Source organism: Myxine glutinosa, chromosome 1 (genome assembly GCF_964187855.1).
Source record: "Myxine glutinosa chromosome 1, kmMyxGlut1.1, whole genome shotgun sequence".
In the NCBI taxonomy this organism is placed as follows: Eukaryota; Metazoa; Chordata; class Myxini; order Myxiniformes; family Myxinidae; genus Myxine; species Myxine glutinosa.
Genome location: NC_136261.1, coordinates 14,216,558 through 14,236,420, shown reverse-complemented (window position 1 = coordinate 14,236,420; position 19,863 = coordinate 14,216,558). Strand labels below are relative to the sequence as shown.

The 19,863-nt window shown below is 46.4% G+C and overlaps 1 protein-coding gene across 1 annotated transcript in view; it reads right to left on the bottom strand.

Annotated features, from left to right (window-relative positions):
* LOC137435260 (uncharacterized) overlaps positions 1-1,905 on the bottom strand; it is a 99,055-nt gene extending 97,150 nt beyond the window's left edge. Inside the window, exon 1 of the mRNA XM_068129275.2 lies at positions 1,694-1,905. Coding sequence (XP_067985376.2) covers positions 1,694-1,757 — 64 coding nt within the window. The 5' untranslated portion in view covers positions 1,758-1,905. The remainder of the gene's footprint in view (positions 1-1,693) is intronic.
* Between the last annotated feature and the right edge of the window lie 17,958 nt (positions 1,906-19,863).

Sequence of the window (19,863 nt, the reverse complement as noted above, 5' to 3'; positions counted from 1 at the left end):
TTGTGTTCAAATGTCTGGTGATTGTTTTGTATTTATTTTTGCGAATGCATACTTGTACATAACTGTCATTAATTTTAAAAAGGCTTAGGCACTATCGAGCGATATCAAGCGTAAATCCAAAAAAATGAACTTTATTTTTTATTTTTTGCCTAAAACATTCCCAGGCACTCACTGATGAACCTCTGAAAGTTTGACGAACATCCGTTCAGCCATCTCTGAGAAAAATGGCGAAACAGAGACAGACGGACACGCAGACCAACATCTCTCTTATATAGTAGACGAGCAGAAGTACCCGGCGTTGCCGGGCGGGGGAGATGGGGTAGGGGTGTGGGGGAAGGGAAGGGAAGTGGCGGAGGGGGGAGAGGGGAAGAGGGAGGAGGGGGAGAGGAGGGAGAGGGGGGGGGGGGTTCATATATATGCTGTTGGGTGATGCCGATCAGGAAGAAGAAGAAGCCGTACTACCAACTTCGTACACTTCCGGAATTGTTTGATTTATTTGTATTCAAATGTCTGGTGATTGTTTTGTATTTATTTATGCGAATGTGTACTTGTATATAACTGTCATTAATTTAAAAAGGCTGAGGTACTATCGAGCGATTTAATTATTTTTTTTAATCCCCAAAAACGGTCTTTTTTTTTTGGCCTAAAACACTCCCAGGCGCTCACTGATGAACCTCTGAAAATTTGACCAAGATCCGTTCAGCCATCTCTGAGAAAAATGTCGACACAGACACACACACAGACAGACATCTCTCTTATACTTATACAGTTATAGTATAGATGACCTCCCAGCTTTGACAGAAGTGTCAGAACGAGAATGGAGTTGACCACGGACGATGTGGTGCCGATCGTCGATTCCCAGCTGCCTCGTGCCCAGTTGGTGAGGTCATGGAGACCTTTTTGGGCCTAAATGGCCGTGCTTGAACTGCCAGTATTCAAGTTCGTGACAAGAACTGTTTGACCCCTCACTAAATTGGTACGGCTGTCGAAGTTTAAAGATAATGGATGAGGTGTGAATGGACTGAAAGACTTTCTTCATTCTACAAATTTACATCACAAGTTTGGGGATGGCTGTTTGGAAGTCTTTGCTGCTTTATTTACACACGTGAACGTTTTTGCTGCTGTGCTTAGAAATGTTTTCATGCAATCTGTTGATGCCATGTCGTTGTAGTGCGAGCCTGTGATTGTTACCTTTTTCTTATCATTCCACCGGTAAAGGGTCAGGGGGGCTTTCTGCTTCTTGCTTGAGCCTCGTGTGAGCGTCGTTGTTGCCGCCATCTTTGCCTTGCTTTGTTAAATCGTTGTGGAGAAAAGGAAGTTTGGTGTCTCGTCCGATCCAAACCGATTGATCCTGTTATTAATATATTATTCCTTGATCTGATCTACAGTTCTCGATAACCCTCCATTCCAGAGCCGACTTTTCAGTTAAGCTACCTGTAACGTTCACCTGTTCTGCAGACATTACTAACACGATTCACCGATCATGTTTTCCACAGCGAAGGTACACTGATTTACACGATAAAACATCACCTTGTGAGGTGAGGGTGAGGTGCCGTACCTAGCGGGGTCGATCAGAATACAAAGAAAGGTTGTAATCTCATTGGTCCTTGTACGAAGGACGCGTCACGTTAACCTAACATTATTATCACGTGGTGAAAACATCAACATGGTTTTTTTAAACTTGTTTTCTTACCTGAATAATCACAAGGTACGTTTTGTTGTCCACAGGTATCGGGTCCACCTTCGGCAACCTCCATCTCTCTCTGAGGACTCGATGAGGATTTTTACCGAAAACCACGTGATAAAAACCCGCCGGACACGCTCAACACAAATTCGGGGTTTCGCGGAACCAGATTCAAAACGAAACAGGAATCTTCACTTTTTACCCACAATTCCTCGTCTGGTGTTCTCTTTCCGGTTAAAATGGCTCGTTTAAAATGTTAGGGTGTTGAGTTGGAGCACCTGTCGTTTGGTTGTTATAACACCAGGTGGGTTGCCTCTGTTTGGTATCTTTCCGGGGTGGGTAAAATGAGTACCAGATTACAAATAACAGGGGCACTGCATCAGCGGCACAGAAAATAAACCGCGTTCACAGATAACGATGCAACCAGCAACGATAGGCCAAACATGAAACAACAATACCGAGGCAACGTTTCGCGTAAACCATTGACTCCAGAAATAACACAACGCTGACACTCAGTGAAGGCATCTATTTATTATGTACGCAAATATGACAGAAATATGCGTAAATACCAACAATGAGAGAAGCTTACGAGGTGAGGAGGGAAGGATCATCTGTAGTGTGAGTGAGAGAAATGAACAAGGAGTGAAACGATCGAAGAGGAGCGAAATGCACGAGGTGGAGGAGCGAAACGAACGAGGAGTGAAACGATCAATGAGGGGCCAAATGATCGAGGAGGAGCGAAACAAACGAGGAGGGGAAAAACGATCGAGGAGGGGCAAAACGATCGAGGAGGGGTGAAACGAACAATTAGGCGCGAAACGATGGAGGAGGGGCGAAACGATCGAGGATGGGCGAAACGATCGAGGCGGGGCGAAAAGATCGAGGAGGGGCGAAACGATCGAGGAGGGGCGAAACGATCGAGGAGGGGCGAAACGATCGAGGAGGAGCGAAACGATCGAGGAGCACGGAAAGGATCGAGGAGGGGCGAAACGATCGAGGAGGGGCGAAACGATCGAGGTGGGGCGAAACGATCGAGGGGGGCGAAACGATTGAGGAGGGGCGAAACGATCGAGGAGGGGCTAAACGAACAATTAGGGGCGAAACGATTGAGGAGTGGCGAAACGAACAATTAGGGGTGAAACGATCGAGGCGGGGCGAAACGATCGAGGCGGGGCGAAACGCTCGAGGTGGGGCGAAACGATCGAGGAGGGGCGAAACGATCGAGGAGGGGCGAAACGATCGAGGAGGGGCGAAACGATCGAGGAGGGGCGAAATGATCGAGGAGGAGAGAAACGATCGAGGAGGGGTGAAACGAACAATTAGGGCCGAAACGATTGAGGAGGGGTGAAACGAACAATTAGGGGTGAAACGAACAATTAGGGGTGAAACGATCGAGGCGGGGCGAAACGATCGAGGAGGGGTGAAACAAACAATTAGGAGCGAAACGATCAAGGAGGAGCGAAACGATCGAGGAGGAGTGGAACGATCGAGGAGGGGCAAAACGATCGAGGAGGGGCAAAACGAACGAGGAGGGGCAAAACGATCGAGGAGGAGCGAAACAAACGAGGAGGGGCAAAACAATCGAGGAGGTGCGAAATGATAGAGGAGGGGCGAAACGATTGAGGAGGGGCGAAACGATTGAGGAGGGGCGAAACGATCGAGGAGGGGTGAAACGATTGAGGCGGGGCGAAACGCTCGAGGAGGAGCGAAACGATCGAGGAGGAGCAGAACGATCAAGGAAGGGCCAAACGATCGAGGAGGAGCGAAACAAACGAGGAGGGGCGAAACGATCGAGGAGGGGCGAAACGAACGAGGAGGGGCAAAACGATCGAGGAGGAGCAAAACGATCAAGGAAGGGCCAAACGATCGAGGAGGAGCGAAACAAACGAGGAGGGGCGAAACGATCGAGGAGGGGCAAAACGATCGAGGAGGGGTGAAACGAACAATTAGGGGCGAAACGATTGAGGAGGGGCGAAACGATCGAGGAGGGACGAAAAGATCGAGGAGGGGCGAAACGATCGAGGAGGAGCGAAACGATCGAGGAGGAGCGAAACGATCGAGGAGGGGCAAAACGATCGAGGAGGGGCTAAACGAACTATTTGGGGTGAAACAATCGAGGAGGAGTGAAACGAACAATTAGGGGCGAAACGATTGAGGAGGGGCAAAACGAACAATTAGGGGTGAAACGATCGAGGCGGGGCGAAACGATCGAGGAGGGTTGAAACGAACAATTAGGGGCGAAACGATTGAGGAGGGGTGAAACGAACAATTAGGGGTGAAACGATCGAGGCGGTGCGAAACGATCGAGGCGGGGTGAAACGATTGAGGAGGGGTGAAATGAACAATTAGGGGCAAAACGATTGAGGAGGGGCGAAACGAACAATTAGGGGTGAAACGATCGAGGCGGGGTGAAACAATCGAGGAGAAGCGAAACGATTGAGGAGGGGTGAAACGATCGAGGAGGGGCGAAACGATCGAGGAGGGGCGAAACTATCGAGGAGGGGCGAAACTATCAAGGAGGAGAGAAACCCTCCCATCTACTTTCTCAACAATCCTCTCCAACAAGTTCTGTCGCTCAAGCTTTTGGGTCTCACTATCTGCCATGATCTTTCTTGGGAAAATCACATTTCCAAGCTGGCCTCCAAAGCCAGTCGCCGACTGGGCATCCTCCGTCGTGCGATGTCCTTCCTTGGCACACCTGAGCTCCTCACCACATACAAGGCTTTCATCCGCAGCTCAATGGAATACTGTTCCCCCCTCTGGGCTGGTGCTCCTGCCTCACACCTTGCTCGGCTTCACGCTGTTGAGGCCAAAGCTTTCAGAATCATTGGAATCTCCTGCGATGTAGTCAACACCGAGGGCCTTTCACTCACTCACTGCAGGCAGGTTGGTGGTCTTTCTGTCTTCTACCGACTCCTCTCCGGCCTTGCTCCCCCAGCTCTCTCTGTGCTCTGTCCCCCTATATTCCTTCAGGTCGCACAAGATCTGCCTGCAACCCTCTTATGGTTAAACTGCCAAAGTCTAGGCTCTCTGCTCACCTTCACTTTTCATTCCCCTTTTCTCCCGCCTCTGGAACAAACTCCCCCACTCCCTTCAATCCCACTCCTCCCTCCAGGTCTTTAAAACAGCTGTTCACAACCATCTCTTATCTTCCCCCCATCGAAAACCTTGATCTTTTCTACCCCCGGTAATTCACCCCAGAGTCCTTGCAGTGTTCATATGTTTTATTCCTCTCCCACCTCCCGCCAAGTCCTCCCGATGTCCCTGCTCTCAAATGTTGTGTTTGTGTCCTTCCCCCTCTTCCCCCTCTCTTTTGTGTCCTTCCCCCTCTCTCCCCATCTTGTCTGCCGCTCCCCTTGTTTTTTGTGTTTTGTGTGTCGGTTTGTCTTTTTGTGTGATTAATGTTAGCTCTTTCACGAGCCTCAATCTTGAATACAAAAAAAAAAAAAAAAAAAAAAAAAAACGATCGAGGAGGGGTGAAACGAACAATTAGGGCCGAAACGATTGAGGAGGGGTGAAACGAACAATTAGGGGTGAAACGATCGAGGCGGGGCGAAACAATCGAGGAGAAGCTAAACGATTGAGGAGGGGTGAAACGAACAATTAGGGGCGAAACGATTGAGGAGGAGCGAAACGATTGAGGCTGGGCGAAACGATCGAGGAGGGGCGAAATGAACAATTAGGGGCGAAACGATTGAGGAGGGGCAAACGAACAATTAGGGGTGAAACGATCGAGGAGGGGTGAAACGAACAATTAGGGGCGAAACGATTGAGGCGGGGCGAAACGAGCAATTAGGCGTGAAACGATCGAGGCGAGGTGAAACGATCGAGGAGGGGCGAAACGATCGAGGAGGAGCGAAACGATCGAGGAGGGGCGAAACGATCGAGGAGGGGCGAAACGATCGAGGAGGGGTGAAATGAACAATTATGGGCGAAACGATTGAGGAGGGGTGAAACGAACAATTAGGGGTGAAACGATCGAGGCGGGGCGAAACGATTGATGAGGGGCGAAACGATCGAGGAGGGGTGAAATTATTGAGGCGGGGCGAAATGATCGAGGAGGGGTGAAATGATCGAGGAGGGGCAAAACGATCGAGGAGGGGCAAAACGAACGAGGAGGGGCAAAACGATCGAGGAGGAGCGAAACGATCGAGGAGGAGCGAAACGATCGAGGAGGGGCGAAACGAACGAGGAGGGGCAAAATGCTCGAGGAGGAGCGAAACAAACGAGGAGGGGCAAACCGATCGAGGAGGGGCGAAACGATCGAGGAGGAGCGGAACGATCGAGGAGGGATGAAACGATCGAGGCGGGGCGAAACGATCGAGGAGGAGCGAAACGATCGAGGAGGAGCGGAACGATTGAGGAGGAGCGGAATGATCGAGGAGGGGGAAAACGGTCGAGGAGGGGAAAAACGGTCGAGGAGGGTCGAAACGATCGAGGAGGAGCGAAACGATCGAGTAGGGGTGAAACAAACAATTAGGGGCGAAACGATAGAGGAGGGGCGAAACGATCGTGGAGGGGTGAAACAAACAATTAGGGGCGAAATGATAGAGGAGGGCCGAAACGATAGAGGAGGAGCGAAACGATCGAGGAGGGGTGAAACAAACAATTAGGGGCGAAACGATAGAGGAGGGGCGAAACGATCGTGGAGGGGTGAAACAAACAATTAGGGGCGAAATGATAGAGGAGGGCCGAAACGATAGAGGAGGAGCGAAACGATCGAGGAGGGGTGAAACAAACAATTAGGAGCGAAACGATCGAGGAGGAGCGGAACGATCGAGGAGGGGCAAAACGATCGAGGAGGGGCAAAACGAACGAGGAGGGGCAAAACGATCGAGGAGGAGCGAAACAAACGAGGAGGGGCAAAACAATTGAGGAGGTGCGAAATGATAGAGGAGGGGCGAAACGATTGAGGAGGGGCGAAACGATTGAGGAGGGGCGAAACGATCGAGGAGGGGCGAAACGATCGAGGAGGGGTGAAACGATTGAGGCGGGGCGAAACGCTCGAGGAGGAGCGAAACGATCGAGGAGGAGCGGAACGATCGAGGGGGGGCAAAACGATCGAGGAGGGTCGAAACGATCAAGGGGGAGCGAAACGATCGAGGAGGGGTGAAACACACAATTAGGGGAAAAACGACAGAGGATGGGTGAAACGATCAAGGAGGGGTGAAACAAACAATTAGGGGCGAAACGACAGAGGATGGGCGAAACGATCGAGGAGAGGTGAAACGATCGAGGAGGGGTGAAACGATCAAGGAGGGACGATTCGATCGAGGAGGGACGAAACGAATTCCCGAAATAATGAAACGAAACGATCGAGACGAAATAAATTGCAAGGAAAACTGGTTCATAATCCTTTGTGAGTACCGTATATACGTTGTTTTGTTGATGTGACAAAAAAGTGGAGGGGACCAACTGAGATGGTGTTGTTGGTCTGACTGGATAAACACACCAGAGGACTTTTCACAGAGGATTCCCATTCGCTTACGTACAGATAGAGATGTCGTCCGCCATTTGAGGACCCTTGGCACTCGAATTACACATTCATCTCCAATGCAAAAATAACTAAATTAACTTTTCTAAGTTTTCTTTTCTCCTGTATGGATTCTGATGTGGTATGTCAAAGAAGAAGATTCCAAAAACGACGTGTAACAGATTGTGCACTTGTTAGGCCTTGCTACGGTACGAATGTTGTCACAAGATAGTAAATTGCTCCATTGCAGAAATGGCTTGTTGCAAACCATGCACTTGTATGGCTTTTCTCGTTGGTTGTATTCTCCATTTGGGGGTTTCAGTAGGTGGAAAGGAGTCCTCCCAGGACTCGAACACCTCCAGTTCAGTAGAGGATCACATTTCAAGGATCAGGTTGTGAAGTTTTGTTGTTTTCATATTTGTTCTTGTCAGGATCAGCACTGAACCCCAGACAGCCTCGAACGACAGCTTGTTTGTCGTCATAATCCCCGGGAGAGTTTTCAAAATATCAGTGAGGGTCTTCTTTATCACTCGTGTTGCTCCAGCTATCACTGGCATAATGTTGGTGCTCTTCAGCTTCCAGGTACTTTTGACTTCATTTTTACCAGCAACATGTCACACGTTTACAAGAGCTTTGGGTTGTTGTTGCTGGGATTATTGTGGGGGGTCGATTTTTGAAATGTGCATCCATTGGTCGGACAGCTGCCGGACCACACCCATCATCGAGCCGAGAGGAACAAAATTGCCACCATTTTGTTTCTGGGCCAAGCACATTAGGCCTTTGTAGGCCTCTGTTGATTATAACACAATGTCAGGCTTTGTTGCATCATATATCCATTGGCTTTGTTTGGGTTGTATGTAAAATTCCTAGTAAGCATTAATCAAGTCCATGCGCTCCTCAAAAATAGTGTCGTGTGATTCCCCTTGGTTAACACTGGGGAAATCATGGACAGCCAATAGCGAGCTTTTAAACCTCAAATGCGGATTTTATCTATGCGGGGGAAGAAAGGGGAGGAAGCTGAAGCGCTTACCTGATCGATCCCGCAGGGCAGTCCTCAAACCTGCAGAAAATAAATTCACACGAAAACCCAGATTCAAAATGTACAAAAACAAACAGGTTTATTAAAACGGAATGCCGGTAACAAGAAACGCGACGGTAAATCAGATTCTTAAATGGAGTGCTCCCACACCAGACTTATAACACAGACACAGGAAGAAAAGAACATTGCAAAATAATGGTGTGATTTATCGTGCACTTAGCTCAACTCGCTTGCTACATCAGCAATTGTCCAGGCCCAGCGCGCAGTCTCGCCGCAGCCCTGGTGTTGGCGGGAAACCGCTCATCATTTGGCGCACGCGTGCAAAGTCAGGCCTCCGTTCTCCTCACATGCCAAAGGATCGTTTCAGTCAGAGTGTCAAAGGCCAGGGGTGAGCGAGAGGCAGGAACGTCGAGGGATGAGAGGAAAATGCGAAAGGCGAGGAAGGGCAAAATGCAGGCGTGAATGGCAAACAGCAAGAGTCCAGGGTCAGCGAGCAAGGGCGGAGGGCAAGAAGAAGAGAGAGAACATGTCGGTCCTTGAGTGCTTTTAACATCGGCTCATGACGTCATCAGCGCCTCTCCACCAATCAGCGCGCCGCTTCTTGCTCACCTCTGACGTCCTCGGTTATCTTCACCAATCGGTCCTCTGCTACCTTCTCAGCCTTCCTTCCACCAATCAGCGAGTCACTTCTTGCTCCACCCTGGCCAATCACGAGTCCTTCCTTAACCTGGTCTTCCCGTTGGTCGACTCCTGCCCAATAGCGAGTCGCTTCATGCTCCGCCCCGGCCAATCACGAGTCTCCGGGGCGTCTTCGGCCTGCTTGAGCTGTGTGAGGTGATGTAGATGGTGTTGTCCATCGGCAGTGTTCAGAACTGGCTTCCAGTTTGTTTTATGGTTATTATTTAGTGCAATAAATGGGCCTTTCTCACTAGTGTATATTGCGGTGCCATAAAGGACAAAGGATAACTCACATAGGGCAAGATTTACAAGGGATACTTTATCCTTATGTCGTAATCTAGTTAACATGCCCCGCCCCCTTTTGCCGGGGACGAATATACAACTTAATCCGACATTCAGGCTAAACAGGCCCCTACTTATTACATAGGGTGCTTCTTCTTCTTCACGACAGTTGGAACCTGTTCATTAAATAAGACCAGTTCTCTTTGTTAATCCAGTTGGCGGTTTATTGCAACTTCAACAATAAACACGGTCTGAAAGACATAAGAATGAACATCATGATCAGTAATGATTAAGAATCCTCTATTTCCCCCCAAGTCTTTGGCATGGGGAATATAAGCGTATAACAAGTATGTGTGTCTTTTGGCATGACAAAGACTGAGAATATGAAGAATATATGTAACTAACTTTGAAGCCAATTGAAAAACTGGTGAACCAGAAACCAAACACAATGTCAGTAATGGTCAATGCCAGAATCACATGTCATAGAGTGCCAGGCAGGCTTGCTCGTGCTTCGGCCGGACCGTCTGGGTGCAGCAGCTGGTTTGTCAAGCGCGGGGCGTGTGGTAACCGTATTGGGTTTGGGACCACTGACTTGAGGAGGTGACATTGGAGGTGCTGCGCTGATATGCCGAGTTACCTGTGATGACTTAGCCATAGATGGGGATGTAGCATCATCAAAGAGCTGATGGCGGCCAGGAGGGCTCCGGTTCACCCTGGGTGATTCAACAGGAAATGTAGCAGGTGGCTGCGGTGGAGTGGTGTCAGAGTTGATGGTGGGATGTTGCGGTGGCATTGGACTAGTAATGGATGGGCCACAAGCCTCCATGTGACTGGCCGGGGTTGTGGTGTGCACAATGCATGGGTGTGGGATGTTCTGCCGAACCATTGGTCTCTGCACTCCAATATCACCATCTATCGTCAATCTTGGTAGGGGTGTTAGCACAGGAATGTACTTTCGCAGGAATTTCCTATTGCGCAGAGTGACCCTTCCTGAATCGTCAACTCTTACCACATATTGGTCAAACTGGCAAACCTCGATGATGATGCCGGTTTTGTCCCATTTGAGGGGGCGTGGCCCGGTCTGATTCTGGATGCGAACACAGTCGCCGACAACAAGGGGCAAGAGTCTCCTGGTATGTTCAGACCAGCGCTCAGCGTCTCTGATGTGGCGGTTGTGGAGTGCTTCCTCCCGAGCCGCCAGAGTCCCACGCCAAGTGTTATGAGCTTTGTATATGCCAGGTGGTATTGGGATGAACTCTCGAATTGGGCGGCCAAAAATGCATATCGCTGGAGAGAGTTTTGTGTCTCTGTCTGGAGTATTTCGATACTGGAGCAGTGCATGTTGGAATGCATCTGTATCAAGGCCTCCATTAGGGCTAGTGTTGTCCATGAGAAGACGCTTCACAGTCTTGACACCAACTTCAGCACGGCAGTTGCTATGTGAATAAGCTACTGAGGAGAGTCGATGATGTACACCCCAGTCCTTGAGGAATTGACGTGTAGCGACAGCTGTGAATTCAGGACCATCATCAGAAGCTAATTCATCAGGGATACCAAATGTGACAAAGGTACGTCTTAGACAAGCGATGAGTCCACCTGCACCATGCGAGGCTCTCTCAACTATCGGCCAGTTGGAATACCGGTCGAACACTACCAAGTAGTTGCATCCTTTGTAGTGAAAGTAGTCGGCACACATGCATTGGAATGGATAATCTGGAGGTGTCAGAGGAGTGGGTGGTGCACTTGGATTGGAGGGCGCAATCCGATTACAATGGTAGCACCCAGCACGAAGGGCCGCAATGGCAGGGGCGATGCCAGGCCAGAAGATGGAAGACTCGGCTCTCGCAGTCATAGAGGTGACCCCTTGATGGGCAGCGTGCAGAGCGGCTAACACCTCGTCCCTGAGAGACGGTGGTATAAGGACACGATCCTTGTGGAGTATGACACCATCAACTGTATGTAGACTATCTCGAAATTGGAAGTATTCGCGTAGGGGTCCGGGGAGCTCATGACCGAATTCAGGGATACCTGACTCGATAAAGTCAACAAGGCTCTGCATGTTATTGTCACTCGCTATTGCAGTTCGAACCCTGTCCCATGTTACAGATTTGAGGTTGAGTGAGGCGAGGGAGGACATAGCAGACATGGAAACATACTCGTCGGGGGTTTCTGGTGCTGATCTACGTAAGCCACTCAGGAGGGTTTTGGAATGCGTCAGGATGATGGGTGTGGAATCAATGGCCACCATATCGTCAGTGAGGGTCAGTTTCACAGGCTCTCCAGTAGGGTGGCGTGAGATGCAGTCTGTGGCGCAATGTCTAATCCCCGGCACATGGACCATCCGGAACCTGTATCGCAGGGTCTTCTCCTTCAAGTTCCTTCGTCGAGTGTGTCAGGGAATAAAATATTCTTATTGACAATATTGCGAGAATATATCTCAATGTGATCTTGTGTAAAGTGCAATATGTTTTACTTTACAAATGAGCCAAGAGCATAGGACTAGAGCAATATAATTAAAGACAGAATGTGTAACGCTCTTGGACTGCCATCTGTGTCTATCAATATTTAGCCTGTGTTCCATAGATGGAACACAGGCTGCAAATTCCCCCTCAGCAGGTCAGAGCATTTGACCTCTTGAACAGAAATAATGTAGTGTTCTCAGTCTTCCAACATAGAAAGCTGGCCAAAGGAGCCAAATAAGGCTTTTGAATGAAGGAGTCTGGGCCTTTATAAGAAAGAGAAAGTTGCGATTGGAGAGAGAGAACTGGGAGAGTGATGGAGAAGCAGTGGACTGGGAGAGTGACTGAAGAGGAGTGAACAACTGGAGACTGGTCAACAACTGAACGAGGTTCAACAAAGACCTACAGAAGGAGCTACAGCCACGACCGGCAGAACAACGTCATTAATATCTAATTAGTACATTTAGTAGAATACAGCAAAACTCTCAAAAGTGAATAAAACATTGATTTTGCTAAAACGAGTTTCTTGAAGTTTTAATAATGAATACAGTAGAAATTATTCTTCTACAGAATTGGTGGTCCGTAAGGGACTCAACTCCACAGAACAAGGTAAGCTTTTGTTTGTTATCTGTGTAGTCTGATGTTAATCTGCGATAATTGTCCAGTGTTTGAGTTTTGTGTATTTTTGTTGAGATATGGAGGCATACCTCCTCGAGGGAGGACCGCTGGGTCCCCTCGGGGTCTAAAAGGTGTGAAAAGATTTCAGAAGTCATGACGATTCAATTTTTTTTTTTCAAAAAATTGTTTTTTTTTTGTTTTTTTTCTCTAATTTGAATTTTTTTTCGGTACATTCTACGAGTTCAAAGAGCTACTAACGACCCCGGGGCATTAGCGAAAAGGGTGCTGCATTCGTCCAGTCATGAAAATAAACTGAAAATGGATTTTGTGTATTTCGTATGCTTTTTGTGTATTTATGTGATTTCATACGTGATTCCAGTTCAATGGTCTGCGTCACATATCTGCCCGTTCCTTTTGTATGATGATTCAAATATTGCTGGGTTCCTATGGTTGAGACTTCTATAGTATTTCTCTAGGTATTCCTGTGGTGAGCCTCTTTTTTGATGTGGTCACGAGGGACGAGTAAATATGCTGTCGCAGGAGCAGAACAGCGATTTTTTAAACGATTATCTGAGGATTTTTCAATAACTAGCGATTTTTGTACAAAAAAGTGAATTTTATACAGTGTACAGTGCTAAGGGAAAATCGGCTGGATTCGATTTTCAAACATGAATTCCCATTGTGGTACACAAGTGGGTTTAGCACTTTCATAAAAGTTAATCCGCGCGCCAGGCAAATCTGTCTGCACGAGTCGACAGACGGTCTAAAAATAGGCATTTTTCTTTTACACTTCCAGCCTTGGACGATAGCATGCGTGCAGGCAGGTTGCCCATAGTAACCATGTGGTGACTGCTTTCTAAATGTCTCCTGGTCCCTTGTCCACTTATTACATATGGGATCAGAAACGATTTTTTCTTTTAAATGAAACCTCTTTCAACTTCTCCTGCCCCACACCCCCCCAACCTTCCCCCGCCCTTTCCCCCTCCCTCCTTACATTTCCTGCCCCCCTCCATCCTAACTCCTCACCCTTACCCCATCCAACCATTATCCAACCCCCTCCCTGCCCCCCCATTTTTTCTTCCCTTCTGCAGCCCCCCCCCCTTTCTTTTTCTCTCCAAACCTACCTTTTACCTGTATATTTCCATCCTGATTAGGGAATTTTTGGGATTTTTGGGATTTTTTTTGGGGATCTTGGATCACAGCTAAAAATCATTCAATCAAGATACAAGGTAATGTCAGACAATCCCATGCCACTCGGATACGGAATCTCTAAAAATTAGAACCATGGGATGTACATTTGATAATTTTATTTTCACCTGTACTCATCCTCCTGATCTGACACTTCCTGATCTGATCTGACACCGGATTAGGACAATAAGTTACAGATGAGTATTGGGGAGGACATAAGGGAATTTATTGCTATAAGATACTATGCCATGTGGCAAGGCAATTAACTGGACCCAAACACAAAATTGTACCTGTTTGATGAAACAAAACTTAGATCTGTATATATATGGGTGAATTTACAGGTACATGGATTTGGTGACCCTTTAAAGTGGTGAAGTAACATCACGTCCTCTCCCTCCCCCCCCCCCCCCCTTCCATTTCCTGTCCCCTCTACCCCAATCCTAACCCTAACCCCATCCTGCCATCATCCTCCCCACCAAGGCAGGTTATATTACAGATTGTATGAGGCATGTATAGGAGTGTGTTGTTGTATAGGATCGTTGATTGTATGGGATTGGATGGGATTGTTGATCCCATATCCCATTGGATCCCATGTTAATTTAGCATATCACCTCATTATGTGGTCTTGCTGTGTTTTTTTGTGTGTGTGGGTATGTGTTTTTGCACCCCTCCCCCCCCCCCCCCTCCTCAAACCATGGCCCCATACTGCTAAAATAATTTGTGCAATGGTACGACACAGTTTACATGGTTAGATAATACACAGATGAGTGTATGGCTTGCACAGAAGTTCGAGAGGAAGATAGTATCCACCATATAATCTCTCACAGCCTTGTAAGGGTGAATAAGTGCAGCCAATAATACACAGTTGTTTTTAGAAAAATACAATGAGTGTCGTATTTCGCATAGTATTAATACCCCTAAGGGAGCCCCGCCCCCCCCCCCCCCAGCCTCATTCCTCCCTTGGCATCCTGCCACTTCTCCTACTCCCTTCCCCACCCTTTTTCCTCCCCTCTTTCCTCCTCTTTTTACTCCTCTTTTATTTCACTTTTACCTGGTTTCCCTTTTCATAGTTCTCATTGTTTTCTCTCATTGTTGATGAGATTCATCATTGTCATCATTGATGATCAGTGTTCATGCTCATTCTCAAAGTTTGTTGAAATGAATGATTATGGTATGACTCTGATTATGGTAATGATTTACAATTTACAATTACATTTACAATTATGGTAAATTTACATTTACAATTTATAATTACAATGATTTACAATGAAAATGGTTTTACAATCATGAAAATTGCTATGATTGTCAGGCATGTCATCATTGGGTTTTGATGTAAATCGATTGCATGGACTTTAAGGATAGCTTTACAGCCCTGCAGGATTAATGATGTATTACAAGTTACAAAGTTTGTTGGAGTGTTTAAATTTCAGTGGGATTGGATTGCATTGGTCAATATTATGGATTAATTGCCATTCATTGGTACGACATTTCAGGACTCTTACAACATTTTAATTGTCAAGAACTTTGAGTGTCATTCAAAGTGAGACATGTTGTTTTTTGTGCTCTTAAGCATGCTCTTAAGAACACAAGAAATTGTAACCTTATGATGTTCTGACGGGGAATGATTTGATGAAGTGCACCATCAATTCATTTTTCCCATGTAAGACAGTAATGTATTTGAATTTGTGATATTAAATGACCAGACAAGATTGAAAAAAAAAAAAAAAAAAATGTCAGATATGATCCAGAGGCAGAACGGTGATTTGTCAACTGACGGCAGATATGGGTCAAACGGTGACGACCGATGATCATATGTCCCCATCAGTGGACGGAACTGTTATATTATAGGCAACATTGGAAAGAGGCTTAGGTATAGAGTACTGTTGATCCCATATTATAGTTCAGTATCAGACATTGGTTTCAATTCAGTATCAGATTGATAAATGAATTTTGATATTATCATTTATGATATGTTATTATATATTATTATTAGGATTTTATTGATGAATATTGATAAATTGATTGAAATTACATAATTGAATTAATTCTGATTCTGATTGATTGATTGATTGATCTGATTTAATCTGATCTGATTTAATTTAAATTTAATTTAATCAAGTCAATTGATGGATGAATAAAAAGTGCGGTTTCAAGAAAGAAGCTTTGAGATATTTGTGAAACATCAATGTGGAGACAACCTTGGAAATTGAGCAAGGTGGTGAGTCTAGTAGTTATTTGTTATATTATATGTGGTTATTTTTGTTTGATCCCCCCTCAACAGGACTTACTGATCCAGACTCATCTGCAACACTGATCAGTGAGATTGGGGTGTGGGAAAAGCCACAGGACAGGGAGACTCTCTGGAAATCACCTGAAGTCATCGATTGAAAGGGTGGAGAGATACTTCCTGGAAGACCACAGAGTGGAGCTTATAGGGATAAGCTAGACAACAACGTATTCAACGCTACTCTGAATAAGGTGGAACAAACTTCAGAGATTTTTGCAGTACACACAGTTGATAGTGGGTATAGGTGTAGTCCGTTGTGTAGTCCTAGTAGTTATTTGGTACATTGAGTGAGTATAGAGTGTTACTCACACACAGAAAAGATGGGAAGTGGACTCTGCAAGGATAAACAAAGTCAATTAGACTTGAGTCAAAGAGGTACTTGTATCAACTCCATGTATCAGAAATATGGTGCAGAATCACTTACAGATGTGGAATCCTGGCATGAATGGACTAAAGGACGAAAAAGGGAATTCCCACGGGATGGTACTTTTGACAGGAACATATTGGAAACACTCGGTGAAGAATTGAAAGCCAGGAGGAGACAGAAGTTCAAAGTAGACTGGCTGGCCTTCCATTATTGGGATGTTGAATCCAGGAAAAGGGCACAGCAAGGACGTATATTGGACCTAGAACTTAAAATAAAAACAATGCAGGATACATTGGAGGAGATAAATGCACAACTGCCCTCGAAAATAGGAATAAAAGTGACAGTTGTCCCACCTGATTCCCATTTGTCTCCCCAAAAAGGACGGTACAGAGAATTTTTTCGTGTTTCAGGAAATAACCAGAGATTGCGGTGGCAACTCAGGGATCTGGAGATGCAGCCCAGCGAAACAAGTGAACAGGTGAACAGATCAGCCACTGATAGAAATCGATGTTTTAATTGTGGAAATATTGGACACTGGAAACGACGTTGTCCATATTCAAATAGGAAGACTAGTTCATAGGATGAACCAAGATCAAGGGTACCAGTGCTTACCGGTACCTCAGATAACGATTAGGCCTTCATTGCTGCAGATCCCAAATGTCGAATGGCCTCAACAGATTAAATCATCGGACCAACATGAATAACTGTTGATGCTTCTTGCGTCTGAAAAATTTTCGGAGCAAGAATTGATTTTACTTTTTGCTTATTAGCAAATTAATAATTAATTGATCAAATGCCAAAATTGGATTTTTTTTTGGAACATGAATTAAAAGATCCAGAATTAGAGTTCATTCTGGAAGCCTCATATTTGCCAATTATAAATGTGGTTTTAGGGAGTATTTTGGGAAAAAACAATTTTTTACAACAAAACAATTACCAAAGTGTGGAACATTGCTTTGCAAAATTTTTTGGAAACCAAGTGACAAGCGTCACATGATCATCAGGTGGGCATTTTGGACTATTTTTTTGCATGCTGATAGGTCAGTGGTCGACTGACATGTAAATAGATGTATTGTCAAATTTGGATAAATTATTGTGGGACCAAAAAGGGTAATTTCAATGTGACATTATAGGGGTTTTCTAAAAATAAACTTTTGTCTATTTGTGTATTAACGTTTCTAACATTAAAGGATACATTTTACGAAATTGAAATGAAATTGACACCCATCTTGATCTGTTAATGATGGTTCCAATGCAAACAAATATACATAATGCTTGGGTTTGTGTATGTTTGTGTGTCAATGTTTGTGTTTTTGTTTTGTGTGTCAATCTTACAAGAATATCCAGAGAATGGCCACCATATCGTCAGTGAGGGTCAGTTTCACAGGCTCTCCAGTAGGGTGGCGTGAGATGCAGTCTGTGGCGCAATGTCTAATCCCCGGCACATGGACCATCCGGAACCTGTATCGCAGGGTCTTCTCCTTCAAGTTCCTTCGTCAAGTGTTTGAGATATCCTCTAGACTTCGATCATTAAAGATCCTGAGCAGAGGTTTGTGGTCAACAGCGATTATGAGGTCTTCACACCCCAGAACAAAGTATCTGGCCTTGTCTAGGGCTTCAGCAACTGCTAGGGCCTCACCCTCAACTGGTGCATAACGTGATTCAGCAGGGTGGGTGAATCTGCTGCCAACGAGCGTGATTTTCCATCCTGTGTGACAACAGAAGGGTTTTATGTTGGTACAGGTACAGTGTTTCTGCAGTAGCCAGAAGCCAATGCCAGTCTTGGACCAGTCTGTAGCGAGGCACGTGGGCTTGCTTGGGTCGAATATCCAGACACCCTCCTCGATCTCACTGGCAATGACAGCTTTCGACTCTTCAAATGCATCTTGGAGGTGCTCATCCCACTTAAACGGTGTACTAGGTTTAAGTAGTTGCCGGAACGGCAACATCTTCTCAGCCATACTGAAAGCGTATGACACTTGATTGACAAGTCCAAACCAAGAATGTACATCTGTGATGTCATTGGGTGTTGGGAAATCGAGGATCGCGCGGAGGTATTTCCTGCAAGGATGGACACTATTGGGAGTTATTTAGAACCCAGAAAATTCCACTATATCTTCGCCAAACACAAACTTGTCAGGGTTCAGGGTGATTCCATTCTGTCCACATGTGTCAAGCCACTGAACAGCCTGGAAGAAACTGTCTGCCAGCGAGTCAGACCATAGCAAGACGTCATCAACGCATTTGGTCTTATTGGGGATGTCAGACACGATCTCGTCATAACGTCTTGTATATCCATCGCCAGGCGCAATATACCCTTGAGGGGCTGTTTTATAGCAGTATCTACCCCAGGGTGTGATGAAGGTGGTCAGGTGCCGGTCTTCTTTGCAGATGGGCACGCTGTGGTAACCGTTCCACGCATCAAAGAACGTCTTCTTCATACCGTTCGGAACCGATCTAGCCTGATGAAAGGGTGATGGCGTGTGATGTGTTTCCCGTGTAGCATGGGCGTTGAGGGCCTGGAAATCAACGGTGCGGCATGGCTGGCCATTCTTCTTTGCACAGATAACCATTCAATGGCACCAGGTGATGGGTTCACCAATGGGGACTGGTTCAAGCACACCCAACTGCACATCATGGTCTATCCCAGCTTTGACCACATCCCGCCAGTGTAGTGGGACTGGTACCGGTGTGTGGTGTGCCACTGGTTCAGCATTAGGATCCACCATCAGTTTCATGGGTGGGCCATCCATTAGAGGCAATGTATGATGCTCACAAGTGTTAAATGTGCTTGACTTATAGTATTCAAGGAGATACTGTTGTAGCTTCATGCAATTAGCATCAGTTGCGGGGAACGGCAGCTTTGTCGGGGGTGGTGGGGGTCGACGATGCTGAGGGCAACGGCACGCTGTAGTGGGGTCTTCCTGTAAGACTGCTGTTGCGTCCGACTGCTGTGCTGTCAGGTCTACACCAATCTTGGGGAAGCTATCCGGGATGATGTCAAGGGCGACACAGGCTTCCCTGCTGAGGAAGAGCTTGTCAGAGCTTTCTGTGACATAGGTCATTTGCCTAGTTTTAAACAGCCTGACCCCGTTTGTCTTTGCCCGACAAGCGGAGAACAGTGGCTCCAAGGATATTGATGCCTCCATTGTTGGCAGTGCGCATTCTCATGGTTACTGGGATGAGGTCAGATTTGCGCAAACCAAGGCGGTGGATGACCTTTGTACCAGCAAAGTACCTTTGTACCTTTGTACTCTTTGTACCTTTGTACTCTGGCACCCTGTGTCTGCCATCGCAGGGACATGGCAAGTCATGGTCTGAGTGGAAAGGTCAAAGCCAAAGGCTGCGTAGTCTTCGGGCATGATTTTGACAGTCACACTAACAAATGGTTGAGGTTTTGAACCCTTCCTGATCCATGTCTTAGAGAGTTTGTCATAAACATGGTGGTCAAGGGTGATGGAACGCTCACTGCGTGATCGACCCGAATTAATAACATTATCAAACTCATTACATTCATGCCCAGATATGTTAGGAGTTTCATTTGACTTGTTCTGATACGTGGACAGTACATAAGGTATCAAACACAGCATTTTCACTGTTATTAGAAGAGGCACTCGTGCGTTTGGGTTTGTTCCAACTGCGACATACACTCTCCATGTGATTATCGCGATTGCAATGCCCACATCTGTGACCATATGCCGCTGTCAAAGAACTTTGTTTATGACCTCTTTGGACACTCAATGAAACACATGGAAACTCACTCAGTTTAAACTTAGATTTATTAATCT